The following is a 10,217-nucleotide window of genomic DNA, read 5'->3' on the forward strand; positions in this document are numbered from 1 at the left end:
TCCAGCCCAGGCGGCTGCATGCATCTCGGGGGCGTGTGCGTGTGTGTGGTGAGGCCAGCGCCACGGCGCTGGCGCCGGGCGGTGCTGGCGGCGGCAGGACGGCCACGCCGGTGTGGGTTGCACGACTCACCGCATGCCCTGCCAGCCACTCTGGGCTGACGAGCACGTCTTTGAGCTCGAAGCGGCCCTTGCCCAGGCTGAAGTGCAGCTGCTCGGTGTCCAGTTCAGTGGCAAGAATGTGCTTCAGGTGCCGCTTGAGCAGGGCCTTGAGCAACCGTTTGACAGCCCAGTCGGAAACTTGCTGCATTTGGGCGTGTTAGTAAGGTGAGAGCATACTAGGGCAGCAAGGTTGTTGCGGCATGATTGCTGGAAGTTCTAGATGATAACCTCCCTTCCTTGACCTCGTTTTTACACACGGGAGCCAGGGGCTTGACACCCCGTTTCCTCCCAGTACGGCCGAAGTACAAATCACGCGTCCCGCGTATTCTCTTCATCTTCTTCTTCTTCTTCGCCTCCCGCAACACATAGACACACACACCTCACCGTACGATCATCTAGCGCCATGGCTCCGTGCACCGCTGCCACCGCCCCATTGCTGCACTGCTCAGCTTGGGTCAGGGACCCTCAGGTCAGGCAGATGCACAGGCTAGGTGTGGTGGTCCTAGCCTCGCGCCAGAAGAGGAGCTCAAGAGATGCGCAGCAGAAGGAGGGAGGCGACGCGCCACCACCGCCACCCCCGCTGCCTACGGGTGCCATGCCGGGCGCTGTGCCCGTGCCCGACAACGACCCCTGGGAGGCAGGCTCCTGCCGCCCAGCCTGGCCCTCTTGCTGTTCTTTGTGCACGGAATATTGCAGGCCCTGTTTGACAACCAATTGCTGACTCCGCCCTCTCTCACACCTTGTTCAGGGCGAGCGTTTCGACGCGGTTGGGGCCATTGCCTCTGCGCTCATTCCAGTGCTGGCTATACTAGCTATTTGCACAGGCCTGTATGCTTCATCGACTTATGACCAGGTCCGTGGCGAGCTTGTCGTGGTTCGGATTTTCGGGTAGAAGTCGAATTTAACGTTGCCCCGGCTGTGGTGCAGGGTGCTACGGTCTTCTTGGATGCACCCAAGGGGCCCGAGGACACCGCAAAACTGGTGCCAACGCAGCAACTTCCCGCGGCGCAGCTGCAGCGGGGATGACGTTATGTGTGCCAATTAAACTTGTGCACATGTTACGGACCATCATATGGATTTACTGGGCGTTACAGGAAATTGTGTTCAAATATTGAGTGCAGAGGAGCTTGCACAGCTGTGGGTCAATGCGACGGTATGCAGGCAGTGTGACTGCTCCAGCAGTGGCCACCTCGCCAGCTGCGTGGCCTCAATAGTCTGCCAGCGAGCCATGCCTGTAATTCGCCATTTGGCTGCGCTCCTGTCGCCGCAGCTCCGTGCGGTCGCGCACATCGCACGAGCTCTTGCTGCGGAAGTGGCAACACAATGCGTAGCGTCAGTGGCGCTGCAAAATCTGGCGCACTGCCTGCCCTGCCTAGCCTTCCCCTAGTATTTACCTGCGAAACATGCGCTTTTCGAGTGGCGTCAGCTTCTCCTCCGGCTCCACAGCAGGCTGGAAGTGGAACACCTCGTGCAGCAGCTCGTTGCTCTGCAGGTGACTCTGGAAAGCATCCGCCAGGTATGCCCTGCAGGAGGGAGGGCTCACTGGCCGTTACAAATGAACGCTGAACCGCTGGTGTTGCTTCCCAAATCCAGCCACCAAACCACCACTGTTGCGCAGCCTGTCGCGCTGCCCTCCCCCCACCTCAAGTAGTTAAGCCGGATGTTGTCAGGCAGGCCGCTGACTAGCAGCAGGTCACCGTGTCGCAGCTTAATCTTCTGCTCCGGCACATACTCGCCCTGGAGGCGCAGGCAGGCGTGGTGCAGACATCAAATAGAGCAGTGTAGGCCTCTGGCCTTCTGCCACCCTGCTTTCCTCATGCAATGCAGCCGCACACGCCTTTTGATCTTCAGCAGCAGCAGCAGAGCTGCGTGTTGCCTGCTCCCATCACCCACACACCCCCGCATCGCTCCTGCTTTGCGGCCACCAGCCATCCATCCACCCACCCACCTCGATGATGGCCAACAGGTCACGGAATGTGCCGCGGGAGGTGGCACGGTCACCTTTGTTCAACCGGCTTGCATGGCCACGATTCTTGGCCAGGTCACGCATGCGCTCTACAATGGCTTCCAGGCTGTCCACCTCCTCCTCCTCCTCCTCCTCCTCCCCCCACACACACTCGTCTGCTACAGCTGGGTGTGATTGCTGCTGCTGCTGTTGCGCCTGCCGCTCTTGCTGCAATGCTGCACCATAACCATCCTGCTCCGTGGTTGCTGCTGTCAGCTGCATCTCGGACCATGCTGCTGGCCCCTGCTTGTCGTTGCGACTGGCACTGGCTGCGCCATTGCCTGGGCTGCCGAATGCCGCCATGGCTGCCGCTATCCTCGGGGTTCGTGGTGAACCCACGGCCATGGCCACCAGTGAGTTGTACGTGTTGGTGGCGTTGCTGCTGCTGCGGCTAGGCCGCGGGGACTCAGGCAAGCTGCTCAAATCACCCATGAGCCACAGCAGAGCGACGCCCTCGCCCGTCGCAGCTCGAACATCCACATCGCTGCCGTTGAGCAGCTGCGCCAGCAGGCCTAGGTGTGTTTCCACAAAATGTGAATCCAGGCGATAGGTTGGGACAGTGGTGAGCAGGAATGCCCAGCCCCGAAGTGCAGCCACAACCACTGGCGCCACTGCAGCCTTTTTCCATCCTGCACAGCATTAGCAGGCCTGCATCGGTGAACTTCCTGACGCGGGGACATCGGCAGGCGGCTGAAATGTGTAGCTGGAGAGAGCATCGCCGCAAGTAGTGCAGCAAAGTGGGGACAGCGCACCTCCCAACACGACACGCCATAGTGTCTGCATCGTGTGCAGGGTGTCACTGGCACCCTCGGAGCCCACAAAGCACAGGAGCGACAGCGCCTCCACCCCTGCCACACGTGTCGCACTGCTTTTTCCTGTCAGCACCAATGCCTCCAGCATTGGCTCCGCCTGCACAACCCAGTGAGAGCAGATAAATGCCTTCCACAGTTTCCAATCCTGAACCGCCACATAGGGTTGCTGGCCTGAGCGCCTCCTCACGTGTTGGGGTATGCGGGGCCAGGTCGCTGGTGACCACATACCTCCTGGTAGATGCCCTCGCTAGCGGTGGAGGCGCCCAGTGTGGTCACATGCAGGCCCAAGGCCTTAGCAGCCAGGCACGCCTCGGACTCCTTGCCCTTGCGGATGGAGGACAGGAACAGCTGGGTCAGTGTGTCCTCCCTGCACACCCCAGCAGGCGCAGGCAAAAGGTGTTGGTTCTTCCAAGCTCGGTCCAGGACCTCGCGCCAGCAAAAACCTCGCAGCCAGCCTTGCCGTCGCATTCACGCGCACCTAAATGCACAGTCGTCATAACGAAACTGGGCCAAAAGGGAGACAATGGTGGACAGCCCGCTCTCACGCGTTGTAGCCCTGCACGCCAGAAACGTTCATGCATGCTGCGATCCGGCTGCTGCGCCAAGCAGAGTGTAGCTCATCTGTGGCCGCGTAGCCCACCACACCCAGACCCTCCTCGCACCTTTTCTCATACAGCTGCTCCACAGCGGTGTCAAAGGGATCCACCTCCACCAGCTCCTCTTCAAAGCCTGGCTCTCGCTGGGCCCGCCGCCCGCCGCCACTAGCCCTACTGCCATACTCGAGCGATCCCAAGCTCTCCGTATCGTGCTCGCTGCCCGCCGTGGACGACTTGCCTGCATCTGGCACGGCAGGGCAGGCAGGCACGTGGGCGGGAAGATCGAATGCGAAGCTTGGGTGGGGCGGCGCGGGCGGGCCCGCAGCGGTGCGCCGATCACTGGCACGGGCTGCCACCTTGCCGCCCGCTGAACCCTGCATTTCACGTGCCGAAAGCTCTTGCAACAGCCTGTGACGCGTGGGCTACGACACACAAGCATGCACCCCGCCTTGAAGTGTAGCTCCAAGGGCACCCTCTCACGTCTGCCCATGGGATGATGTCTGCGCCCCAGATAAAGCTGGGTTTGCTGCAGCGTGCTCAAGAGCGGGCGCAAACAAGCGTCGCTCAGCCCTGCCGATAGAGGCGCTCTATGGCGTGCACGGAATTACACAGCCACAGCAGGGGAAAACGAGACCAGAACCTCTGCGTCGTGAAGGCGGGGCAGGAAGGAAAGGGAGGGGGGCAGGAAGGAAAGGGAAGGAGGAGAAGGCGTCTGTGGCAGGCGGGGCACAGGGAATTGCTGGCTGCAGCGATACCAGGCCGCCAACTGCGATGCAGCTTTGTAACTAGCCACCTTCACGTCTGCTTCTTGCGCAACTTGGGATCCGCCGCGGTGCCACGCAGCCACTCTTCCTTGTTGGAGGATGTGGCAGCTGTACAGGCAGGTGCAGGGGCGAGGGGGCTCTTTGAAGTGCAGCACAAGGGGGTCACCAACGGAAGGCAGGCCACATCGTGCAAATGTAACAGGTACACACCTGGCCGAACAACAGGCTTCGACTTCTTGATCCAGCCCTTGCTCTTGGCAAACTCCGTACCCGAATACACTGCAGGCAAGGCAAGGTACCCGAATACATGCGAGGAAGGCATGCAGGCGATAAACAACAGGCCACAACGCTTCCACCACGCAAAGCAGCGCTGCGGAAACACCGCACGCAGCAGCTCGCGCGCTGATGTTTGGCATGCAGGAGGCAGCCCAACCAACGTGCGGGAAAGGCCTGCAGGGAGGTGGCGGCACGCACCAATGCCGGCCAGCGCCGCCAGGCCGATGAGGTAGAGGCCGATGAGCTGGGTGTCAAACAGTGTGGGCTCCTCAATCACGTTGATGGTCTCATTGAAGAACATCTTCTGCTGGTATTGGCTGCCCAAGGAGTAGATGAGGTTGACCTTGAGGATAAATTCACGTGCCGGCAGCTGGCGAGGGAAGAAGATGGCGTACTCGGCGCTCGTCTCCTCGCCCGGCGCCAGCGGCACGTCGCCCAGAAACTGCATGCAGGGGCAGCGGCCCGGTTTGCACAGCATTAAATGTGTCTGCTGTGCTGTCTGGTAACCGCCACTGCTGCATGAACCAGCGCCATGCCAGCAACGCCTGGGGGCATAGGCTCTTCTTGACGACACCCGGCCCCGCCCCGCTGTCCCATACCACCAACCCCACCCCCGCCCCTGCGCCGAGCCCTCCCCCGCACCGAGCCGGTGAAGTTGAACAGGTTCATGGAGGCATTGTACGGAGAGGCCAGGTTGGCCAGCGCGTAGGTAACGTTCAGGGGCGCCACGCCCGTGTTGCGCACACCCAGCACACAGCTGGCCGCCTTGCCCGGGAAGAATGACATGGTGGGGTTCTCTGGCCACCAGTGCAGGACCTGCACATCCTCTTGCGCCTGAGCAGCGCTGGCTGCAACAGCAGGGGAGGCCAGCACATGCCGGCACTCAGGCCTTTGCGGCGGACGGTGCTCCCGGCGAGGGGGCGGGATGTGATGGTCGCGACCAGGGGCGCAGCAGGCGGGTGGCACGGCCGGCAGCCCGAACTCAGCCAGTTGGGCGTGTGTGCAGGCGCGGGGTCAGGGCAACAGAGTCGCGAGCAGCACCGGTCTGATGCGGCACCGTGCGGCCATCAGGCACAGGCGCCCTCTGCCGCCCACCGACAGACTCACCCAACAGCACAAGGGCTGCCAGCGGCAGCACGATATTGCGCAGCCCGACCGCCATTTCTGCGCTGCCCTCTGCGGGTGCAGCTCTGCAGCTGTGTCGGGAGATGTGGCAAGGGAATGAGTGATGGGCGCGGGGTGCTCCATCAAGCGTGACATGCTGGGGCACCCACAGCATGTGGCTCCCCGCCTCTCCCTCACGTTGGTCGGCACCAGCCAAAATGGGGCTCCCTTAACATACAGCACCTTGCATCAAAGAGTGGCTGGTTGAGAGTGGCTGGAACCACCAACCTGGGCCTGTGCAAAGAACTTGGGCCACAGTCTGAATGAGCCGGTGCAGGGTGCGGCAGTGTTGGTGCGACTGGCCACCCGTATGCTGGCTTTGAATACCAGTAAACACAGTTGTCAATATCAAGACACAACACAGTTCAGGCGGGAGCGAGCATATGTGGGATGGGAAGCGCCAGCCTACCCTCTGGGCCAACGCGGCACAGTTCGGTCGGCCGCCACTTGCAGGTTGGCGGCGGGTGGCTGTGCCGGCTGTGTCGGCAGGCGGAGCGGTGCAGGGGCAGCAGCGCTCCTCTGACAACTATTTAGGGTTGGCCTCGCCCAATGCTGGGCCAGGTGGACCAGCGCCACGCGGCCTATCCCCTGGCAAATCCACACCCATTTCGCCAGGCAAGCCCCAGTTGTTCTTAAAACTTTACCATAACAAAACAATGTCCCTGGCCGTGCGCGCAGCCTCAGCCCCTGTCGCCGCTGCGGTGGCTTCGGGTCGGTGCCGGCGGGGTCGTGTGTTGTGCCAGGCTTCGCACACAGAGGAGAAGAAGCCTAAACAAGGCCTTCTGGGGCAACTGCGTGAGCTTGGTAAGTCGCGTTGCCCACGTTCCTCTAGCTGCAGCGCTTACCACGCCTCTCCTGAGACTTTGCTGCTCTGCCATGCGACCTGCAGGCCCCATTGGGCTCACCATCGGCAAAGACATCCACTTGGTGAGCTTGCCGCGCTGGCGCTTGCGCCGCCGCCACGAATACATGTTTGCAGCTGGCAGTCATAGCAGCTGGTTCTTCCCGATCTAATGCCGCCTGTTCCGCCTGCCTACCCCCAGGATGAGGCCCCTGTCGCCAAGGAGCCAAAGCAGCAGGCCAAGAAAACCGCCGAAGGCGCGGCGCAGATGGTGCAGCGTGCTGCCGACGCTGCGGGCGTCAGCCTGGGCCCCATTGGCCTCACCATCGGCAGCGATCTGAAAAACATCAGCCTGGATGAGGAGGAGGGCAGCAGCAGTAATGGCAGCGAGCCCAGCACACGGCCCAAGAGCTACGCCAGCTTGACCACCGCTGAGTGGCGGGAGCTGTATGAGAAGGAGGGCGCGGTGGACCTGTGGGTGCAGGAAGAGTTCAACTCGGGGTCGCGCCTTGTTGTGAGCCAGGGATGGGGGTAATGGGGCGGCTGCGTGGCGGGCCGTGTGGAAATTCTCCAAAATGGCTTTCAACGGCGGCAACATGCACACCAAGCAGCAGCCTTTTGCCGCTGCGCAGAGATGGGCAGGAGGCCAGTGGGCCGAACAGTCCTCACCCGCCTGTGCTTGCACCTGCTCCTGCTTGTCCAGGGCGGCAGCGCAGTGTACCGCGGCGGCGTGGCGGGGCAAGGGTCGGGCGAGGGCCCTGGCGCCAGCAGTGCCCAGTCCTTCAAGGTCAAGATCATCAACCACTATGCCGAAGAGGAGGTGGATGTGGAGGTGCCAGAGGACAGGTGCGGCATAGCAGAACGCAGCACCGAGGGCTGGGGGAGGTCGTCAGCCCCCGCACACTGCAGTACTAGATGTTGCTCTGCTTGCCCACACTGCTCCAGCCATGCGGCGCCCTGCTGCAGGTACATTTTGTGGGCGGCGGAAGAGCAGGGCTATGAGCTGCCCTACGCCTGCCGCCTGGGCTGCTGCACCTCGTGCACAGTCAAGGTGAAGGAGGGCGAGATGTTTCAGCCGCACAGCCTGGGCCTCAGCAAAAGCCTGCGGGACCAGGTGGGTGGGCAGGGCACGAGGGCCGTGCGAGCAATGCCTGGACTGCAGCCGGATGCCTTGAGATTGTGTGCAGCAGCGAGTGCACGTGTGTGCGGTGGCTGGCCTGATGATGTCTTCCGGCCGAGAAGCGTCGGCAGATCTGCTCAAGCTGCCATCACCCTATGCCTCTGCTGCAGGGCTATGCACTGATGTGCGTGGGCTACCCATTGAGGTGTGCCTGCCTGCTTGCTGGCCGGGCTTGTGCTTGTGGCAGTTGGGCTGTGTACATGCCTTCAGCTCCTCCTGATTGCAGCCCTGCTTTGTTGCTGCAGCGACCTCGTGTTGGAAACGGTGCCAGAGGATGAGGCGTATGAGCTGCAGTTTGGACAAACTTTTGCCGAGCGGGCGGTGGACCCCAATGCGCCCTCTGTGGAGCGTGACGATTTTGCCATTGAGCTGGCCATGCTGGACGAGTGATCGTCTTTGTGCGACGGCCGCTGGGGCACCTGGCGCCCTTCTTGTTGTTTGTCCACCCTTTGCTTCCTCTTTGTGTGCACATTGGCCTCGTTCCATTCTGTCCGTATGACCCTGCCTGCTGCATGTTGCCTAAAGTTTTACATTGGGGCTCATCCATGATCAGGGCTCGCCTCTTCCGACTGCTTCCCTGGGAGCCCATGTAATCAGTGCTGCCGTGCACCTGTCCCACCGTGTGCGTGGGATGCCACGCTACCAGGGGAAATGCCTGCCAGCTGTGCTCACCTGGTGACCTCACTACATCCCCATCGGCTCTTCGACCTGCACTGCAATCCAGACTGCAACGCGACGGTAAATGTCCTAAACACAATTGGCGCCAAAGATGCACGGGCGGGCACTTATGTAGCCTAAGTATAGCGCGAGGAGTAACGACAGGTACTGAAACCAACATCAACCATGCTCTCTGAGATGAGAGACACCATACGAATCTGGGCCATCAAGAATAAACAGACGCGGACTACAATGTATTCTGAGGCTTCTCCTGGCAAACTTAGCACTGCTGGAACCCGCATCCAGCACATGTTCAGGTGGAAACGTGCATGCGGGGCAGTGGTTTCCAGTGCTGCAAACCAACCCTCTGGGTGTAGGGGCAGGCAAAACACCGGAGGCCTACACAACTGATGTGAGCTAGTCTCACCCAACCCTAACATTAGGTACGTTTGAGTACTGACTGCAAGTAGACAATAGGAACAGACAGAAGAACTTGGCAACAAAGAAAACAGTGCGAATTTTTTCTGTACACGAAAGCGTGGATAAGAAAGTGCTGCAGGCAGCAAGGCGCAGAAGTAGTATGCGATCGGGGAAGACCCAACGTGTGCCCGTTAGTAAGGGCGGTACCGCTGCTGGCCGCCAGTGTTGCTACGCCCCAAGGGCATGCGGCCATAACCGCTACCGCCCTCGCCACTATCAACACCAGCGGCACCGCCGCCGATGCCTGATGCCGCCATGCCAGCCACACCATAGCTGCTGGTGCCACCCGCCATCCCGTAGTTGAGGGGGTGGCCTGCCATCCCCGCCATGTTGCCAACCCCGCCCGCCATGCCCGCCATGCCTGCCATCGGGTTAAAGCCGTACCCGCCCACAAGGGCACCCATCGCTGCAGGCATGCCTCCCAGGCCACCTGCTGCCGCCGCATTCACGCCAGCCGCATCCATGCCTGCACCAGAGTTTGGGGCAGACCAGACCTTGTTGTGAGGGCGGCCACAGGTACCAATTGCTAGCCTGTATGAGAGGCAGGGGCAGTAGCGGTGAGGATGTGGCACGCAGACTGAGCAAAGTGGCATTAGCTTGCCTCCCAGGCCCATCATTGCCGGCATGCCAGCTATGGCACTCATCGGCATGCCTGCAGGCAGCCAGGTGTACCATGCTCTGCTTGAGCCACGGAGCTGTGAGTTGGAACAACATGCGCGCACAAGACCGCCAGGAGGCACTCGTTGCTTGCTCACCTGGTGGCATGCCCATGCCACTCACAGCCAAGTTAAAGTTCTGCATCGGATGCATGCCTGTCATGCTTCCCATGCCTGCACATGACCAGAAATGAGGGATGATGACAGGTGTTAACCGCACACCTTCTAGAGCTCGCGTGTTCAGGCGAGGCATGCCAGAAAAAGCCAACCGCTGCTAGCTGAAACCCTGACTTGCTGTTGCATTCCGATGCGCCAAGCACTACAGTGCACATTGGGGCTGGTGCCAGGCACCAGCAGACCTACCTGGGATGGCAGCATTCTGCAGCATGCCTGCAACCAGGCCCGCTGGCAGCACGCCGAGCATTGCTGGGTTAATGATGCCAGCGCTGCCCATGCCCATCAGCATGCCCGCAGGGTTACCGCCCCCAGCAGTGCTGCCACCGGTGCTGCCCCCAGGTGCATTGCTGCGCCGCGTCTTGCATCTGAAGCACCACATGCAGCAGCAACAGTTCAGCGCAAGCAAACGTGCACCGCATGCCCTGGGGGGGGGGGGGGGGGGGGGGGCGG

The 10,217-nt window shown here is 61.3% G+C and overlaps 4 protein-coding genes across 4 annotated transcripts in view; 1 reads left to right on the forward strand and 3 right to left on the reverse strand.

Moving 5' to 3' along the window:
- Positions 1-1,366: 1,366 nt before the first annotated feature.
- CHLNCDRAFT_142687 (hypothetical protein) lies at positions 1,367-4,062 on the reverse strand (the record flags this gene model as incomplete). Its single annotated transcript, XM_005849649.1, has 7 exons — positions 1,367-1,463; positions 1,554-1,682; positions 1,802-1,896; positions 2,108-2,662; positions 3,205-3,343; positions 3,522-3,810; positions 4,053-4,062. 7 exons carry the CDS (start codon positions 4,060-4,062, stop codon positions 1,367-1,369), a joined length of 1,314 nt encoding a protein of 437 aa, XP_005849711.1.
- A 100-nt stretch (positions 4,063-4,162) lies between these two features.
- CHLNCDRAFT_59615 (hypothetical protein) lies at positions 4,163-5,818 on the reverse strand. Its single transcript, XM_005849650.1, has 5 exons — positions 5,720-5,818; positions 5,255-5,460; positions 4,811-5,054; positions 4,547-4,615; positions 4,163-4,444 (listed from the first exon to the last, which is right to left on the reverse strand). The coding sequence occupies exons 1-5, from the start codon at positions 5,772-5,774 to the stop codon at positions 4,368-4,370; spliced, it is 651 nt and encodes a 216-aa protein (XP_005849712.1). The 5' UTR covers positions 5,775-5,818; the 3' UTR covers positions 4,163-4,367.
- A 1,067-nt stretch (positions 5,819-6,885) lies between these two features.
- CHLNCDRAFT_34552 (hypothetical protein) lies at positions 6,886-8,401 on the forward strand (the record flags this gene model as incomplete). The annotated part of the gene is made up of 5 exons (XM_005849378.1): positions 6,886-7,131; positions 7,321-7,463; positions 7,584-7,731; positions 7,908-7,942; positions 8,043-8,401. The coding sequence occupies 5 exons, from the start codon at positions 6,886-6,888 to the stop codon at positions 8,185-8,187; spliced, it is 717 nt and encodes a 238-aa protein (XP_005849440.1). The 3' UTR covers positions 8,188-8,401.
- Positions 8,402-9,065: 664 nt separating this feature from the next.
- The window catches only part of CHLNCDRAFT_142690 (hypothetical protein), a gene marked incomplete at both ends in the record, with an annotated part of 2,689 nt that continues 1,537 nt past the window's right edge, over positions 9,066-10,217 (reverse strand). Inside the window, one exon of the mRNA XM_005849651.1 lies at positions 9,066-9,400. Within this exon, the coding sequence (XP_005849713.1) occupies positions 9,066-9,400 (335 nt within the window). The remainder of the gene's footprint in view (positions 9,401-10,217) is intronic.

Source organism: Chlorella variabilis (assembly GCF_000147415.1).
Source record: "Chlorella variabilis unplaced genomic scaffold CHLNCscaffold_5, whole genome shotgun sequence".
Lineage (NCBI taxonomy): Eukaryota > Viridiplantae > Chlorophyta > Trebouxiophyceae > Chlorellales > Chlorellaceae > Chlorella > Chlorella variabilis.